The 21843-nt window shown below is 33.4% G+C and overlaps 1 protein-coding gene across 4 annotated transcripts in view; it reads left to right on the top strand.

Moving 5' to 3' along the window:
• The window catches only part of LOC114121697 (uncharacterized), a 201862-nt gene that overhangs the window by 170215 nt on the left and 9804 nt on the right, over positions 1-21843 (top strand). For all 4 annotated transcript variants that reach the window (XM_050198453.1, XM_050198456.1, XM_050198461.1 and 1 more), the window contains 4 exons: positions 19940-20029; positions 20300-20458; positions 20926-21108; positions 21237-21372. In XM_050198453.1, coding sequence (XP_050054410.1) covers positions 19940-20029; positions 20300-20458; positions 20926-21108; positions 21237-21372 — 568 coding nt within the window. The remainder of the gene's footprint in view (positions 1-19939; positions 20030-20299; positions 20459-20925; positions 21109-21236; positions 21373-21843) is intronic.

The raw sequence follows: 21843 nt of genomic DNA, 5'->3' as shown, positions 1-21843 counted from the left end.
TTGCTGTGAAAGGTAAAAAAAAATACTCATATATAGTGCCTTTTAATGGAATGCCCGCGTGATATTGTTTTTTTTTGCGATATGCATTTTTTTTTTAATCCGTACGCGCATTATGTATATAACGCAGTATATTTACACCGCCTTTTTGATTATATGAAGTGATTCCCGTATCTTTTGCGTGCTCATATTGTGGTAAAGTACACAAAAAATTGTTTTTCAGTTACTTACCGACGTTTGTCAGAAAATTATTTTTATACTATTTTTAAAAACATTACACATATATCATATCTATTAATGGTTGATAATATAATATGAGTTTTATAAAATTATAATTTTCATAAATATTTAATAATATTTTTTTGCATATAATATAATATTATTGAATATAATTTTTTTTAATAGTATATAGTTATTTCTTAGTCTTTAAATTATACATTAAAACATTCCTAACCTAACATTCTTGATCGGGACCAACTGATTTTAGACTAAAATATACAATATATATTAAATCTATATACGTTATACCGATTATTAGATCTATAAAGAAATTTCCATTAATTTGAGGGTTCGATTTATAGATGTTTTATTATTAAATTAAACTTATTAGGCTATATTTTTTTTGTGCTTTAAAGCTCCTTTTACCACAGTTGTGAGTCGAAATAGTTCAGTGTGTTACATTAGGTATTTTTTTTAAAAGTAAAATTAAAATTTTAAGTTCCGTAAAATTATTAGTTACATATCACGTATATAATTTATTAATACTATTAATCACACACTGGACAGTTTGTTTTTTTTACAAATGTACGGAATCGTGCTAAGCACTCAAATTTGTCAACATTTAAATATAGTATATTATTATAAAAATCTGGTGAATAATAATAAAACTAAATGTTTGCAGATAATGGAAAATGTGTTAGAGCTATGCATATTTATACGTTATAATGTTGTGTATTATTATTATAATGGACTACAATATGTAACCATTTATAAAGTAATTTATTTGTTTTACTTCTAACGAAATCGTCCTGAAATGGGTTATCGCGTGAAACTGCAGGTATGTATTTACACAATATGTATAATAATATTGTGATGCAGTCGGCGGTAAAATGTCAAAAAAAAAAAAAAAAAAAAAATACGAAAATAATAACAAAAAAAGAGTTACAAAAAAAAAGTTACACGTTCATAGTCCCCTGGGTGGCGCACGTGTTCGAAACTTTCAGTAGAGTACCTACCCTTTTAACGATATTAATATAGGTAAGCGAAACGCACGCGCCTCGGTTTTCGGTTTTATGTATATGATATAATGTATTAGATAAAGCATCATTCCGTTCATCGTGCGGGTTATAGCGCACACGGTATAGTACGTGAAAAATAATCCCGACGCGTTTTTATCGATCGCCATGCTATTACGCGCCGTGATATTAAATTGTTAATCATAATCGACTGTGCGCGGTCCATATTATCATCATGTTATCATCGTCGGCCATCTACACCCTACGGTATTATAGGTGCACGATGTGTTCTAGTAATACAATAATAATTTATATGTTGTATATTATATAAACAATGAACGTGTTAACTTATGGTAATATACATTTCTAAATATTATAATTCACATAATAATGCGTGCGCACGAACCGCCGACGGCCGTTTTACTATAGTTAACAACGATTTAATTTTTTGTTTTCGTAATTTTTTTATAATTAGGAACCACGTAAGTTTTAACATGGTATGAAATAGGCATATTGACGGACTGTTGGAAGTACGAGTACGACGAAAAACGCGACCAGGGCACTGTATATTATGACTTAAATATTATTTGTGTCATGTATAATATTATAAATTGACCGGGGCACTGATTTTCTATAATTTATGTTTTTTTTTCATAAAATCTTGATAACATAAAATAGTATATTTTGTTTCTTCTGCATGCACATTATTTATTATATATAAGCAATAAGCAAAGACAAACGTTTAAAATTTGATTTTTAAGATTATATTTTATTGTTTTATCGATATTAATCAAATTTTAAGACAGTCACTAAACCCTTTTCTAATATTCATATTTATTATTATATAAGCGATTCTATATCAAACGTTTAAATCAATTTTCAAACATCATCTTATAAATATTATCGTGTTTTAAAATCGTATTCTTATCTGTTTTATAATTTGTTTTTTCGTTACAAGGTATACCATAAAAAATACACCATAGTTGGTATATCGTCGTTTCCATTTACGAAATACTATCTATTTTCAATATTTTTATAGACGTTCGGTAGTCGAATGTCTTTTGTGTACGGTTTATTATTTTTCCCGAAAAGGATTCCAGATTATAAAAATATAACCGATCATATTACTATATATACCGACCATACGGTATCGACATATTCGTGGCATGACATTCTACACAATATTATCTTTATCATTTGTCAGGAAGCAGTTTTTCGAAGCGTAACACGCTATTCGTTTTCTCCGTCAATTGTTTTCATTTGTAGACTTGAAGTACTTCCAACATAATATTATTATTATTTTTTCGTTCAAGCGATTCTTACTTATAATAACTATAAGTTATACGACAATAGAACCATATGTATTTTTAAAAGTTTTTAATTTTATTTTTATGTTTAATAATAATTATTATCAATGAATTATTACGAAATATTTAAAACGCAGATAAATGGATAAATAACGTAACATACTTCTACACGCACTACGGGGCTCCTATTGTGCGTGCCATGCTGTTCTTTTTATGTTTTTAATATTGAATTTAAAACTAAACACTATAAACTCAATAATTACTTTCGAGTAATATTGCTATATTATACACTCCCGTCGGTTTAGTTAATCATTGAAATTTTTAGGTTTTTAATAAACTCAAAATATTTTAGTCGTGGTCGAGATTTAGTCGTACAAGTTTATACTATAGTCAGTTCAGCAACTGCTGTGTAGAACAAAGCGCAATGCCTGATAAATTATGCACTATTATATTGTAGTATATGTGTACCGTGCGCATTATATATTGTTGTGCGATGAGTTCAATAATATTGTAATATACTATGTGATAGTTATTCGTGTCTCGTCGTACAATCGAATCACCGCGTGTAACAGACATAACACCTGGTCCACACGCATCCTCCGCGAGTAAACAGAACGACACAATATTTATGCAGTGCGTCTCTGCAATCACGTGCCGCTATAGTAAATCCGTCTTCTTTCGTTCTTAAATCAATAAACGAGAAACGAATGACACGCTTATCGACCGCGGCTCGTAGATTATAATATACGTATAGTTGATTTAAATATAGTGCATATGTATATACACATATATGAGTTTAAGGAAGGCGGCATCATGACCGACTGAAGGGGGACTGAAAAACTCTCCCAGTTGTTTAATGGGTCGTGATGGGCCGCGCCGCGTATATTATGTGTAAACACACTGCACAACACTATACACACGTATATTATATATTAATAAATTATATGTATATATATATGCTGTACAATGCGTGTGTACTGCGCACACTAAATCGACCGTCGCTGTGCCGCAATAGCACCACCACTATCCGTCCTATCGCCGTGCTCTGCTTTCGTGATTCCAAGAAAGGGTTAATAAACTCCGATTTATTAAATTTTGAACGATCGACGAGATTATTATGTATATTATTATAATATCGTAATATCGTAGTCTGGTATTTCGGTAGTCTGCAAATATTATTATCAAACACTGTACGATGTACATATTATACTATCTGCATTACGTTACATTATACCTATACTGCAGTCCGTCACTATAAACATAATTAATAATCATAATAACTTTAAACCGACCCTGATTCCAATGATATCGCCCACTGCAGCAGCAGATACTCGGCCCAGTATACAAACATTAACCATACGTAATATCATATTATATGCGTACTGTGCACGAGCACAGTAATTGTGTTAAAGCACTGATATTAATTAAATATATTATGTACATTGTACAGGTATATTATGTAGATAAGCTGTATTTCGACTATCATTAATTCGTCTCCGCGAAAATGAAATATATTTATCGTGAATACCCGAACCACCTAATATAGTAATATAGGTACACGACGGTCAACGATTATACATTTTTTTGTTCGTTGCGATGGTAGTTTTTTTTTTTTTTTTACAAAAAATACGTTTTGTTTTTACCGTAGGTATGTAATATTTCGTATAAATATATATATATATATATATATATTTATTATTTATTGTAAAACCAGACTTACCGTAGAAAAATATCAACCAATATAAAATTTGGCGCTATATCGATTTTAAATGTACCTACCTCAAATCACTGACAAATAAGCATCGATGTACTTCGCTTTGTGAACTAACTCAACTGAAATGGACAATTCGTCTGTGGTAGATTTAGTATAGCATTTGGTATATTTTCAAACGTGGTTCAAACTACTCTCTTAACTTTTCTGATATCTTTGAGAACAATCTTCGAACTTTCATTAAAACTATAGTCGAGTAGTTTCCGAGTCTACAAACTATAAATATTTCAACATTGTCTCATACATTTGAATAACAAACATAATGCAATATATATATATATATATATATATTATTTAATGTTATTTCTATAGCAAATTGCATCTTTACATTTATAAAAAACAAACAAAATATTTGATTTTCATGTGTCACTTTACAATAACCAATAGGGGTTTGAAAAACGAAGCAAAGAACACCATTGTGGTTCAATGAATATATGTGTACAAAATTTGACGACAATTGTTTAAACGTTTCCAAGTCTATAAGGACTATACAATCTTATATTAAAATGTACATATTATATTATGTAATATAATCATATTAGTAGCATATCTAGAAATTGATGTCCGTTACTGAATATATTATAATATATAGTTAAATTTTACAAATATTAAGACGTGTTTTGAAGATTATGACCTAATTCAATGACATCTCTTATATAATGTGAATAACAATGTAAAAGGTTTTACAACTAAAAAATATAGTTTGTGTTCATTTAATTTTAAAGAATACGCAGTGTAATAAAAATAATAATTCGACGGTGATGGTCGAAATATATGCAATGCATATTATTAGTTAGGACATAATAATATTATATAGGTACAGTTTTTAGTATAAACAGCTGCTCGTAAATTTCCAGTAACCTGCAAAGTATACAGGATGATCCACCAAACATGTTCCCCTCATTTTTTCATTTAACAATATGCTTATTTTATTTAAATTCTTGAGATACTATTTACTACGGATATTTAAAAATTTACTTTATTTGGATCATTTTTATAAATTATAAACATTGATAAATTATAGAAATTACTAAAATTTTCAAATTTACTATAATCCCTGTAAAATCATAATATAATCATAGTCCTAATAACCTTACTAATACACACAATCTAATAACTCAAAAATTACACGTTTAAATTTAAATTTTGATATATCAACATTTTCAAGAAAATGGTCTGCTAATTAATTTATTGTTCAAAGGTAGTGGGGATTGTCGTTTGAAAAACAAAAGTTTGTGTCTCCACAGGACCTCCTCATAAACAGTGCGAAAGTCTCAATAATTTGAAAATATCGTCTTTAAGTATATGTATTTATAAGTTTCAAAAAACATATATCGATTATAAACTAACTGCATTATTGAAGAAGAAAAAGTGGATGGCCGTGCTTGGTGAATCACTCTGTATACAATTACGTATTGTATAGCTCACGCGCGCGGTAGTATAGTCCTCCCACACCCATCCAAATTACGACGTCCGGAACCAGTTTATGCGACACACGTGTGCGAAAAAAACAAACGTTTCACGCTCGATTTTTTTTTCTTCCGTATATTATAATAATATATGTAATCACCATGACAACAGCAGCGATTGTCCGTGTAAACTGCAGTTAATTCGGTCACAGTCTTGGTACACGACCGCGACTGCTGTCATCCCATATAATATATCTATTATAAAATAAATATAAGCGTATAGTTCCAAAGATACCGCGGTTGTGGTATACACGCGAGTGGTATTCGACGGTCTAGCCGGTCGTACGCTGCACGGACGTTTGTGTACATAATTTCATATATTTATACGATACACGTGTGTACACTGCACTACTATGCAAGTACACACTCGCGGGCTTACGACCACAAATTACACATAAATATTATAATATATATATACAATACGTATGAGTATATGTATGGGAAAACGATGTATGTACAGAGCTCTCGCAGTCTCGCGGGACTAAACCACCACCATCGCCTCGTACGACCGGTCCCCGAGCGGTCTCGACGCTTCATTACCGAGCGCGAAGCGACCCTTATGGCACACGCTAGCCTGATTCCCACCCCCGCTACACCTATGTTTGGCTCCGATCGAGGCTTATTATTACCTCACCCCGAGTCACCCTTCGTCACAAATATATATATATGCACGTTTGTGTGCGTGCATATATATGTATATATTTATATGTACATTATTCACGTCGATAGTTCGTTAGCGACGACGGTGACCGGTGACAGCGGGGGCGAGAGGGTGATTTTTTTTTTTACTAGCGTTCATAATAAATACCACCCGATCCATCGGGAGAGCTGTCTCCTGCGTACGACGCACCCCTAAATTTGCACTGTTCGAGAGAGTATATCGCCAAACCGTTCCAGTGAAATAACGACGTCGCGGTTGTGCGCTGTTTGTCGCGAACAGTTCGATAACGAACGTCGGGTCGTAGCTGTTTCGCGTGTTTGGGGAGAGAGATTTTTCGAAAATTAATGAAATCGCGATCATTATAATAATGATAATCATAGTAAATATAATGTATTCCTGACCCGGATAGGTTACGCGCAAATATAAATGCGACGTACGATGATAACGTAATATTTTTCCTGGTGATGTCTGCTTCAGCGACCTACCACACCGCGGATGCATTTAAACCCTCGAAATTAATCCTGACGTGGCCACCCTTGTTTACGCGTGCACTCCGTCGAATTACATTATATTCCGATGTACGCATATACATATTTGAAGCTGGTCGTTTTTTATGTTTCCCGTCGACATTAACGATAACCGAATTATTGAAGCCTGTAGGCGACCTACAACATCAAAGTTTAGATCGTATGGTGTATACTGCATTATTCATTATATATATAGTGTATAATATATGTGTCGTTTTATTTTTGATATGTCATAATATATGCTTTATTCGTTTAGAATCCCATTCAATACAATAAACAATCAATTTCCATATATTATCATACAGGCAAGGGGAGATATATATTCGTGCCGTGGAGATGAGTAAATTTAGGTTTTTTCAAATATTGCGTGATAAAAATGTCGGATAAATCATATTTGTCACGCAAAATTTAGGTAACAATTTGATATAGTATAATATATTATATAATATTAAAAAATATAACTTGTGGCATAGTCTTTAATTGAATTAATTTGGATAAAAATGATGTCAATATTGATGAGTATAACGTACCTATAAAATGATTTTATTTATTATATAAAACGGTCGGTACGATCTCGTTTTTGATTGTAATTAATTTGTATGTCCTTGTACATTTCTTTTTTATTACAATTTTGATTTCACTCATCATCCTTGTTGGCTGTAGGATAGTTATGTATTTTCTAAACAGCATTTTTGAACGGGTTTTACGTATACGAAAACAGAGAAAACACGGGTTTCATAAAGTAATTTCTTATATCATCTTAAAACACAGGCTTTTGGGGATTTTTGTTAAAAAACAAAATGCCGTACACTTAATTACCGTCAGTCAACGAGAAATGCGTAATATGTTTTGCAAGGATTTGGTGCGTGATGATTAATTTACGGCAGAAGCGAGTCTGCAATGATCCTCAGAATGTATTTAATTTGATTTATAGCGCTGCATACCGGGATTAGTTTTGTGAAATAGTTTACATCATTAGTTAACAGCTAACTCATAGTAAACGTAGTGTTCTTCTATATATTACAATAATATATATGAAAGTATACATATATCAAACAATTTTGCTCAATGGCAAAAGGTATAAGTTATTTTTTTGCCATACTTTTTTGAAGTTTCCTTAAATTTATAAAAGAATCTTATCTCGATTGAAGTATCTAGTATTACAGTACTGATAAGAATACCGAAATTATAACGCCAATACATATTCTATTTTGCAGTATCCGAAAAATCACTAGATGAGTATAGTCACTATAGTCAGTAATCGAATTGTAGGTGAATGGGCGAAATTAAATCTTGAAATTTTCGAAATTCTTAGTAATAATTTATCATCGAATAGACCTATAAAACACTTTAACGAGCCAATTGTCGTGCCAATACCTCTGAGGTTTAAATCTTAAATTTTAAATGCATCGAAGTAACCCCGCAAGATTTTAATTTCACTATGAATATTGATTTATCCCCATCGATTTTTGGTCTGCATAATATATAATAATAATATATTATATGTATCAGCTGCATTATGCACATCTCACGTTGTATAATGCGTACTATATAATATTGATAATTTGTACATTGTAATGTATAATAATGTAGGTATTACGACGTGTAGGTCGAAATTATTTCCTCTGTACAATGAAACGTGTGATGTTTACGCGGCGATGTGCTGTACCGGGTCGCTCTCACACATTTCGGCCCCACCGCGAACACAATCGCAAAGTTTCCAAAACCATCGGTGTCGCTGGGCAAATTTGGTGTACCTATATACATATACGGAATGTTCTATGGTGTTAATCGAAGTCATTCTATATTATATGAGGGGAAACTTGAAAACGCGGTGGCCTGTACTACGAACGTGTAGAATTTCTGTACTGCTGTGGCAGCGTAACTGCGGACGTGGTCGGATCGGCGGGTCGGATTTATGCATATATATATATACGCATAGTATAAGTTTGTAAGCTGAAATGCTCGGCTAATTAACACTGCGACTTCTGTATACTCACTACGCGATGGCGTTTGACTTGGGTTTCGCTCCTAGGTCGTTACATAATATTGTTATTATATTATATATACATATAAGATTGTATATAGAACGGGCTGGTAGGGGATATGATGTGCATATATATCTGACTTATGCGCACACCCGATGCGTAAACGTATACGTGTGTATGTATTCCTATAACTATTGCCGGGTGCTATTAATTTCCCGTCCTCACCTTCACGGTTATATGCATGTGTTGCACTTATAAACTATATATATACATTATAATTTATATATATATGTGTGTGTGTGTGTGTGTGAGTGTGTGTATAAATATTAATAAAAATAAAATTGTGCCGTTGGTAAGAGCACAACTTGAAAACGGATAGACCGATAGAACACTTTTTTTTTTTAATATTCATAATAGTACATGTAAGAATTACAACTTTTAATGGAAAGAAATATTGTAAAAGTTCTCTGGAAATATTGAAAAGCTGACAAAAGGTTTCATCTACAATTAACAAAAAGCAAGAGTGTAACATCGTATTCTAAACTAAAACAATACGTATTAATTATTATAAATATATATATATATATACTGCCCTGCTAAGCAAAAGTGCCGTAACTCGAAAAAAAAAAAAAATTAGATAGATACGGCATCTGATCGGTAAACACATTTTACACATTCTCTGTAGAAAAAATACCCCCAAAATCACATTAAATAGGCTACAAACACATAAAACGTTATTTAGAAACGCCGTAAGTAACGAAGAAAATTAGAACTACTAAGTAAGAACGCCGTATCATACATTTACTAAGCATAAACGCCGTAAATATTTTGATAGATACGGCATTTTTGCTTAATATTTCTATGTTCTACCCAAGTTATACCCAAGTTATAGTATCTACTAACCAAGATATAATATCTATCATAATAAATATAAAATTATTTACGGCCATTAGTTCAAGTAATTATATCTATAGACAATTATAATTATTAAGCAATAATGCCGTAAAATTGACTTACGACGTTTTTATTTAGTAAATAGTGGTATATTTACGGCTTATGGCTCTAAGTAATAACATCAAAATAACTTTTATTCATGTAACATATGGATAAAAGTTTTATTTTATTATTTCATTGCATTCCTCGTCAAAAAAACTATAAAGGTGAATATGTATTATACTAAATTAATTGGGATAACAAATAATAAAGTTATAATAAAATTAAAAAAACAAACATTCATTTTTCTCAAAAATAAGAAATTGAGTTTTACGGCACTTTTGCTTAGCAGGGCAGTATATATATATATATATATATATATTAAAATAATATAAATCCCAATGGGTTATACAGTACGAGGTATGTCCTTTAATTCTATCGACCGTTTCTCGAAATTAGCTGCTAGTGATTGTCGCTAGAATCGACGTCTCGATAAATACACGAAAACGGTTCTATGCACCAGGCCGGTATTTACATTATTATTTATAATAATATATTATACAAAGTCTGGGTGCAAACATTTTCATCTCCTCCGAGTTATATTATATACGCGCCTTTTAATATAACTTTACGACGCATAAAAGTCTCGCCTCCTCCCTGTCTAAATGCCCTCCCCTTCTCCCAGCCACCCCGACCACCATCTCTCACTCGTTCTTCGCGCATTGTAGTATGTGTCTATCACTCTACTCGTTTATGGATCCGATGAGGGTGCCTCGCAGATGTTACACACCCCTTATCGTATCTTTAACACTCCGCGGGGCTTGGGGGACTCGGCGAATATTGTGCTGAATTCGGTGTTTTTTTTCATGTATGTTGCTCGCTATCGAGATGAACGAATTAAGTAATCTCGGGCGCGTTTAATACAACACAACAACAACAACACAAAAAAAAAAGGTCACCCTTGAATTATAGCCGTCTCAGTTACTTCGAACGCAATATAAATATATATTATTGTATTATAAACGAGAGTCAGCTGCTTGGACTTAATATTTTCTACATTTCCGTTTTGTATTATTATTCATTATTTTATAATATACATTACGACCCCCCCAACCACACGATTTCCGATTCTGTTCTCTGATCTCATCTCCTGATTTTACATATTAAGAAACAACCTGCGAGCGCAGGTGTACAGCACCTCTTTCAATACTTGTATTATACTCATATAACAGCTTAACAATATACATCACAACTATATTATAGCGTTTATGTATATTACTATATTACGCGATAACTCCGCATCGCGCCTTAGGATTAATTAAGATAAGAATATCTCGGTTTTCGGTTCTCGGCGACCGAATCGCGTGCACGAAAACTATACACACCGCACGCGTACAATATAATATTGTAATATTATTGCAGCGTATAGTTTGGCCCCGCGTGCCGCCTGCACGACCCCCCTCACGACACCCACGCCGCCATATAATATTTAACATTACTGCGCATTACCTCTGACCACGTATTCGGTTACGTAATTAGTCGACGTTTTCGTTTTATCGTGTTCGCGAAACTGCGGGTGTGGGAATTTAAATGTCCCCCGCGTCAAGTGCGTATATTATATATTATTAAACGATTTCGCCGACGAGGGCATATTATAATATCCGACTCGCGGAATACCGTAAATTTATTATTTCTGCCGTTGAATTGATACGATATATCGTGTTCGTGGGCTGCAGGTGAAAAACAGTACCTATATTGTATGTGTCGGACGTGATTCGCGAACCGATCCGAAAAAGACTTTTACGACCCGATAATGGCGGCGGGCGAGCGTTCAGCGATAATTGGCGGTCGTGCACTTATATGCCCCGCGAAGACCCGAGGGGGGGGACAGAGTGCGTACAGCGTCTCCACACTGTCTCCGCCACCGCAGACGATGTGCGTTTACAAAACTTTGCCAATAAAGTCGTGTCATTATTGCCGACAACGACTGCTGCCGCAGTACATATTATTGTTCACCGTGTACGAGTGTGCACGTATAGGTGTAGGCCATAAAAACAACGCGTCGCGGATAACTGCCGAATGTCCACTGCATATCGTCAACATAATATACCATTATAGACTGCAGTAAATAGGTAAAATATAATATATATATATATAAGGATTGGTTCGATTTATATAATATAACGGCTGCACGGGAAAACTCTCCGGAAACCTCACCCGTGGCCCCGAAATCGAATGCTTTAATGTCGCAATAAATTACCTAAACAAACACACACATATATATATATATATATATATAGGTATATATATTTATCGACTATAAATACTAATATTTATAATCAATGATATTATATAATATATTTGTCTCGTCTGCACATAGACAGATGATCTACTCCGAAGATACTATTCTACTATCGCCGTATTCCATTTTATAATATGTATAGATCGGGTTCAGAATAATTGTCTCGTCATTAACCTAATTAAATAATATCGTTTATTGATAAAATTATCATTAATTAGTATTATAACGTCATTATGATAACCACGAAGAACACGGCGAAGTAATTAAATATTTTCAATTATTTGTTTATTATGGTAATGCGTTAATGCTCGGAAATGGAAAACGGCGATAGTGTCTTTATACAAATATAATAATATAATGTACACTTATTCAGAACTCCAGAATTTGTCTAGTCCTAACCGGCAATTATCCGTACGGAATCGGGTTAAGATTAAATAAAAAAAATTGTGTTTTATAATTAAAAATTTAATCTAAGTGGTTTTTTCTACGCGAAGCGGTTTTTTTCAAAAAAATATAGATAATGTTAAATTGGATTACACACAAGGCATTTCAAATATTTGAGTTTATTTTTTTTTTATACTACATTGCATTTTATTATACTCTTACAATTAAACAGCTGCGGCCTGCGATCGTATGATTATGTTCACTTCTACAAAAACAATGCTTTCTGTAATATCCCACAGTATTTAATAATTATAATTTTTAAACTATAAATTATAATATATCATAATTGTATAAACATGATAATTTTATTTTTCAACCAATTTTACATTTATATTTTTAACACGTTTTTTTCAACTGGTCCACAAACATAGTTTGTGTATAAGTATATAAATATAATATAGTAACATTGTCATGGTTTTTGTCACAGCATCAATACAACTAATTATTTTTTAATCGATATTATAAAAATGTAACTTAACCAATTGCACTCCGTGATATTCATTAATTTATATTTTGGCTGCAGTTTTAAATGATTTATTATCATTCACTAGAATCACATTATTATATAAAGTAAAATAACAATAATAATTCTACTGCGTTCCGTACAATAAAATGTGTATGAATGACTTTTTTTTTCTATTTCCGCTGATCCTGTGGTCAGATATAAAACAATTTTTATACAGTCGACTTATAAAATATACTATATTTTAGAATTTATATAATATAATCGATAGAGTCATATGCCCCGACGGTTGACGAAAAAAGGAGCAGTTTTAATTTATTTTACGTAAACCGCAATGGCAGATGTAACGTGATTCTTATTTCTTAATCGAAAACGTTCGATCGATAAACATATTATATTATGCGCGCCATATACAAAGTATGCATATACATGTTCGTATTTATTTTACTCAATTGTTTCGATAGCGCATCCTGCGAAACATCTGTTTGCTTTCACCGGAGACCATACTAAGCGTGTATAAATATACGTATTATATTGTGCATAAGCTAGGTACGCTACACTATACTATAGGCCGTTGCTGATCATTGCGCTAAAGCCTGGGGAGCGTGACCAGCAAAAGCTGTTTGGAGAGAAAATCCTTGTCCGCCGCCACCTGCACCTGCTCGCAAACGCAGCTATAGTTTAATTGAAACGTCAGGGACAGCAGCTGACAGCAATTAACGGAATCCGGGGACCTCCGTGGGCTTAAACGATATTATAATACTTACATATAGCTGCGAGGAGATCCCCTTCGGCTGGCGCGGATACAGTGTTAAAATACGAACAAAGTTACAAGCGTAGTAGTATACACAAGTCGCTTACATTATGGCAGACCAGCTGGTTTTCACGTCAACCCAGTTACCCCCGAAGGAACGAGGAAGTGGGATGCTGTTGGACTGGTGATAAGGGGAAGAAGGCGAAATTTTATTTTTCTCTTTCTCTCAGCCTGTTTCTCAATCTATTTCCACCGTGTCGTTTCCGTCTTGAGTTTGGCGATGAGGGTGAAGGAGATTTTTAACGTTTTTCTTTTTTATTCTATCGCCCCTTCACCATTTTCACTCGATTACAATAATATTATCATTATAAACGACCGCCATCGCCACCACACGATCTATAGCGAAAACAAGCGAAGTTGGGCGGAGTGGAGGGCCGTCCAGTGCAGAGGACGGGTCCTGGAGATTTATTTACCCGCCACTGCAGGCATATTCGCTCCGCAGTCTCGACATTCGATGCCCATGATAATCTTTGCAAGTATACGCACATATATATTATGAGTATATAAGCGCGTTGCTTAACGTCTAGCGAAAAATGATTTCCTTCCTTGCCATAAAACTTCACAAAATTAAGAACGAAAATAAAATACATAAACAACGATTGTATTTTTTATTATTTGGTGTACGCATAATAATATACTTAACGCCCAGAAAAATGTAAGACGTCTTCATTGTGGAAACGTAATTGAAATAAAAACAATAATAATATAACTACTGTCGCTTCGTCGATATTATAATAATATATACGTTAAATCGCTTTTCTCGGTTTCTGTCTCCCGCTGTTGCCCTATCTATTCCAACCACTGTTGTTAAGTATTATAATATCTTACATAATGCTATTATAAGAGTCCAACGCGTATTATTTTGGTAGTTTTTTTTCAAGTTATTTCAAAACGTGTGCGTTTGATTTACATACGCACGTAAAACGTATGATTTGAATAATTTATATTATACGTACTTGTGAATCCGTGATTCGTAAACCAAACCTTCCATTAAAATCGTTTTGAACACTGGACCACATCTTCCTATTCCTTATATTTTTACCAACTCTGATGCGATGCCGTCCTATAAACACGCTGACCTTTTCGAGGTGTGACCATCAAAGTAGACCGAATATGTTTATTGTATACATTTGTATAATATTATCATCGTCAATTGTTCGTTGTAAAACAGCTGCCGCGGTTATTGTTTATTATGCATTTTTGAAAACCTGCTTTAAAAATATGTACGTTTTTACGCGACACAAATATTTATAGGTATACCTACGATTTTAATCTCGTTTTAAAATATTAAACACGCATTATTTATAGTATATCTTTTAAAGGGAGAAAAAACAATGTGGATTCAGTGAATTTCGTTTTGTTTATTTTCCAGCTTGACGATAACTTTCGAAAATAATTAAGAATTAAAAATGCACGCTGTTTTCCATTTTTATAACTTGTAAACTTGACACTCGACGACGGAAAATATGTTTTAACCCCTTTTTTTCGCGAAAAATTATAATTAGCTAATATGATATAATATTTTTATTTCATTTTCTATCGTCGTGTTATTTTTGTGTGTAAACATACCGATAGGAACAACGTCGCAGTAAAGGTTTTTGCATCAATAATTTTTTGGGAATAATAGCAATTGTCAATTATAATTTGGGGGACGACTTTAATTAACTTACCATTTTGTACACGAATTTAAACTAGAAACGATTGGTCGTTAGTTTATGCTCTTATAAACTTACAAATTAAATTTAAAAAATAATTTTTTAAGTGATTTATTGATTTTTTATTACATGTACCTATACTGTGTAGTAGGTATACATATTGTGTGTGTTGATTAATATGATCATTTATAAGACACATCTTATTACTTTTTTTTTGTTTCTTTAAAACTTTTTTTGGATTCACCTGACTGAAACAATTTATCTGCATTTTAAAATTAATTTACGTGAATTCCTAACGAAAAGTAGGTAGACGGCAGACTGTAAAATAATAGTTATACGTATTTTTTATAATATTATATACACCGACACGAGGAAAGTACGCGCTGGAAATGATCATAAATTTATTAAAATTACTGCACCGCCCGCTCGCGTTTCTCGAGGGGTAAAATTCTCATCTTATAACTATTACCCGCCGTAGCATAATATAATAATAATAGTTATAATGATTGCATTCGTTCCATTAGGTTAAAAGCTTCACACCTAAAAAAAACTTTACACGTTTATATATTTTACATTCAGTGCTACAGGTAATAGTAGAGAATCGTGTACATAATATAGCAATAATATGTTAATTTCCATAAATAAATGAACATAAAAAAATGAATGACCGTTCAAAACACGCGGCGACGCATACCGTATACGGAACTCTGGTGGGTAGTTTGAAATTTTAAGTTTAGGTAAGGCTATTCTAGGAGTGTTTTCTTTGGAAAACAAAATATTATATAGTATTATTGTGTACCTCCTCAACAACATGAAACGTACAGACTATAATAACTATTAAAGTAGCATAATAAATAAGCACTCGTTTTAAATACGTTTCGAATATTATTAAAATAATAATATGCACCTATTCTACTACGGAAAATATTGTGAGCCGTTAGATACAGGAGAACTGTATCGTCAAGGCGTCTTCGATATCAATAATCCTGCTTTCGATTATAGTATTATAATATTATGTAGAATTTAAATTTGTCATTGATTGGTAGAATAATCATATTTCTATAAGTAAAAAATATAGATACCATCGTAGTTTCTTTTAAATTTTTTTTTTATTTATTGAATATTTTCAATTTATACATAATTTAATACTTAATACGTAAATGAAATGAAACATTTTTTGGATAAATTATTTTTAAGTATAATATAAATAACCATGTCAAGAGTGAATTTCAAATGACGCCAGAAATGTCCAGTACGAATTCTTCCATGTACAACAAACAATAATAATATAGGCTCGTCGATGTCGTTTTAAAATTCCATCAATATCAGTATTATATTCAAATATCTTTAACAATTTTCTAGTTTAAAAATAGGTAACTATATTCGAGTACAATTTATGAATAAGATACATCTTTTTAATAAATATATTGATTGCAAAGTCGTGGTTTTGAAGTATAAAATATTGAACAATTTGCATAATAGAATTGCACCGGAAGAAGGGTATCAACAGTTTTTCAAGCCATTATTATTAGGCGCCTTATTGACAAATTTTAAATCAGTTAGTTATTAAGTGGTCTTGATAAAAAACAAAGACTTACAGAAAATTTCAAGGCATAATATGACATTCTGTGTGATGGACAGTTTTCATTAAAAACACGACTTGCGACATTATTTAAATATCGAAACAATTATTTCTGTGATAAATGCTACATATCGTGTGGACAAATTGTTCACATCATATAAGTGCCAATAGTTTCTACAAACGTTTCATCACATCTGAAGCCGTTTTAGCCGGCTTAACGAAATAAAATATCAAACTGCTCGTAAATCGTATTTGAAGATTGATGTCACGTCTAAAAACTTGATAAATTACTTATACATAACGTTATATTATTATCGTCCCTCAAAACATCACCTGGAGACACATATGTCTTCAAAGTTGTTAACGTCACGGAATCGGCAAAAAAATAAAACAGATCAAATATTATTTCCACGGAATATTTATGGCGCTTTTAATTCTCACATTTATGTATTTACATATATCATCGCCCATTTTGTCGGGTCATCTCTTTGCGATTGATAACACGGAAAACACGCATAAATCCCAACGGGCGCGCCGCCTCGGGTGTAAGACCTTTTTTTACCGTGCATAATTTAGCACACGTGACAGGTTAAACCTCTCGCGTCGCTTTTATACATGTGAATTCAAATGAATTATTTATTTGTACATAATTTGACGTTCCGCTATAGTCTCGACCGGTATTTTTATCGTCCGATAACAATCGTTGTATTCTGCTACAATGCCAATGACTATTATAGTCCTCTACGGGGATTTTTTTAATCTGATTTTGCGAAAACGACAAATGTTGTCATACATTTTACGATATTATAAGTCAGCACAAACTATACAAAATGTAATAATCATATAAATACCTTTTGGCACTGCGCTTGCAGTGTGTAGACATTAATTGCTTTAATCCTGTATACTCCATATCTAACCTATAATAATCAATAATAACTTTAATAAATAAATCGTTTATGAACCTGGCTCGCGTCGTTCGTTATAACAATAACGAGCTTAAGCTTATAAGTACCAAAAGTCGAATGTCGATCCTGTTTTAATCGACTCAATTAATAATTATAGTATCGCAAGATCGTTCACCGTATATCACTTTATATCGTAATAGTGAACAATCCACTTGGAGAACCTTTATACTTTTGCTAATTAAATCGTTACTGCTCGGAAAAGGAAATCGTATTTCAGAAAATGTTTTAAAGCGTTATAAAATAAACAGGCAGCGTACTAAATCCGAAATCAAGATTATATTCTCTGACGTTACGTGAAATGAAACTTTTGTTATATTATATTATACCTCGTTCGTATAATAATTATGGAATATATATATAGTTATCGATCGGTCGTGACTCGCGGGCGTCGGAGGAATTAATAATACAACATATACGGCGAAGACATTGTAGTTTAACGGCGCGACGCGAAATTCGATTAGCGTCGAATCGAGTGAAATACATAATATAATAACGATCATTGATGTATTTTATTTATTTTTAAATTTAAACTTCGCCGTTGTCCGGTACACTATCGTTGACTTCGTGGCGGCGGCGTTATTATCCGGATTGCCCGTCTCGGCAAGTCTTTTCGTGGATAACCGATAACGGTTATATCGCGGAACCGATGTGTATTTATTTCCAAGAGAGGCCTTTGAGCCTTGAGCTGGCTTCTACCCAACCGTAAAGTTTACCCGAACACCACACGTTTACATTTACATGAGCGCATTTACGCATATAATCGTACATATTTTATATGTATAAGATCGGAAAGATACTTATATTGTACGGCAGATTCGGGGCGTTAAGAGAAAGGGTGAGAGAAAAAAGGTAAGTGGTAGGGGTGGGAGTTGGCACGACGGTATCAATTTATTTATTTATTCGGTCGGTGCCGGGGGAGATCCGCAGCCGGCTTAAGATTAATGGTACGCTTTTCGAACCGCTCGGACTTTTTTTCTCTCTCGCGCACACGTCTATAATATACTCGCGGATACCAGCTATTCTCTCTGCGGATCGGCCGACAGACGTGCCTCGCAGTCGCTAGTCTATAAATCTTCCGCGGTTGTTTCCGCCCCGTAGGTACCGCTCGTGTATAATATGATAATATACACCACTGCAACAGTCGGCTAGGTACGCGCGAAAATGTATAGGTATGTGCGCTCCCGCATCACACGCACCCGGACGTGCACTTTTCGGGCTAGTGAAACAGAAAAACAAATCGCTGACGTTGCGATCACGTTGGCCGCCGTAGCTGTATTGTATATAAATACATAATATGTAGGTCTAAATCCCCGCGGACCTCATCACGCAGTATACAACAGCGCGTTTTCTTGAGCGACGTTATCGTCGGAACCCGGTGCCCGAGTCGTTGAGGATAATATATGGATGCATTTTTGATCCCAAAATTTTACTCGAAATTATTTCAAACCATCACTATGTAACGTGACAAGTCCCGATTCGATCCCGATATCATGTAATAATAACAATTATACGTGCATACGATACGAATGGTCAGGGTAAAGTGAAATATAACATTATAACATCATAACCTAACTCGGTGGGATAATAACGCAAAATGATTTGAAATTTGAAGGGAAAATTTGAAGTCTTAAACAAAACACAATCCAATAAAAACGCATATAGTTTTAGAGCACTTCATGGCTTAGACTAAAATACTGTAACTTTAATTACAGACTGATAAATGCAATGATGTTATTCGCCCCTAATAAAGCGTCTTGAATCAATTTGATATGTCAACTGAAATCGTGTGAAGTAATATTAATTAATTCGTCTTTTTTTTGTTTCAGAATCAAATCTTACAGCTCCAAAACGCAATCACCAAACTCAAGATTGAAAACGAAACGTTAAAGAAGCAGATAGATACTCTCGAAGCAACGGTAATGTATAAAACACTATAATATGATATAGTCGTAATACGTAAAGGGTCCTCAATCTTTATGAATGACGAATCCACCCCTCCTATTTTGTTAGCTAAATAAATTGTAAACGCAACTTTTTGATTTGTAAACACTAAACACACAGGAGAAAAAAAACCAACATAAATAAATAATAAACGAGTTTTTTAGGAAAAGGTCGATCTAACGTTTACGTGACAGCCGCACGACTCGTAAGACACGTTTGATCTTATGTTTATTTGTCTTCCGCAGGGCATCAGCCAAGTACAAAAAGCGTTAGTCGAACGACTCCGGATATTGGAACACGAGAAAAGTCGCATCGAACGTGAGGGTGAACAACAGCGCAAACAGTACGAGAGGTGTCTAGACGACGTGGCCAAACAAGTGGTCAAAGCGGTGCTGTCACAAAAGGTACGCATCATCGCCCTAATAGTGTATAACACGACGATAATGTCATGTACATATCACTACAATTATTTTTAGACTTGTTTTTTAAATGTATCTTTGCGTAATAATTTTAATAACTGTTATACGTTTGACCACCCTATCGCATTACAACAGTAGTATAGTAATCAAAAAGTGTTAGATGGACGTCCGGAATACACCGGATGAATGTTGTTTTATCATGAATCGATTGGCAATACTTCCGGAAATATAAAATATTATCGATATTAGTTTAAAAACATATAGGTACTATTTTTAATTTGTCTATAATTATCAGTATTTCATTAAAACGTATTTATATGTAATATTCATTATTTTTTAGGATATTGCAACGGTTTACAATGAAATATTAAAATAAACATTTACAGCTTTAATAAATTTTTCATTGTTATCACGATAATATGACGAAAATAACGTTTCTCGTTTGCTCGTAGGGTCTACGGGAAGAGATATCCTCACTCCAACACCGCGTCAAAGAACTTGAGACCGGCAACTGTGCGCTATCCGCCCTTCTGGTGCAACGACTACAGGGCCAGAAGATCAACTATTCGCCGACCACGATGCCGGTAGCTGAGAGTCGGTCGGTTATGTTTGACATCCACCGGTCGCCGTCTGTGGTGAGTCGCACTACGATATTGTTATAATGCCTATAATTGATGTGATGTGTTTTTAAGTTATAACAATGTTGCTGCAGTTGTGGTACTGCTTATTTAGTAATTATTAATACATTTTTTTTTTTGCACAGAAAATGGCTATTGAACGACCAGCAAGCTGCGATCTCACCAAGGGTCTGAAGAGATTAAAAAATGACGGATGGCAGGCAGCGGTATCATACCACAGACCGCAGTCGTTGAATCTAGAGATTTGTTGCTCGCACAACGGTAAGATAATACGATATTGTGTATACAGAAAGGTGAAAATCTTTTGTGCACATTTTTAAAATTCTATACGCTACTTGATAGTCCGCTTGTACACAGAATTAGAATGTGTAACCTTACGAACATACAAATCAATATATTATATAAAAATAAAATAAAAATAAATCTAAAATAATACTAAAATATGAAACTATTGCGATTATTATTTTTTAAACTCCTATACAAAATCGAATTTAATGCAGTTTTCACTATTGTTTAAGCATCTCTATGAGACGGTTATATTATACGCTATATGTCTATATTATAATGACTCGACTTCTGAAAGAGTGAATGATAAAATAGAAATATATGTACTTGTGGCGCTATCTATACAAATTGTACCATAACATTTCAATTATTTTCTTATATAAGAACTATTTCACCATTCAGGCTGGGTCATGATTCACGAATAACTAAAACAATAAATCGAAAAAA

The sequence above is a fragment of the Aphis gossypii genome, chromosome 1, assembly GCF_020184175.1.
Source record: "Aphis gossypii isolate Hap1 chromosome 1, ASM2018417v2, whole genome shotgun sequence".
NCBI classification, from domain to species: Eukaryota; Metazoa; Arthropoda; class Insecta; order Hemiptera; family Aphididae; genus Aphis; species Aphis gossypii.
This window is presented reverse-complemented; position numbering and strand designations above follow the sequence as displayed.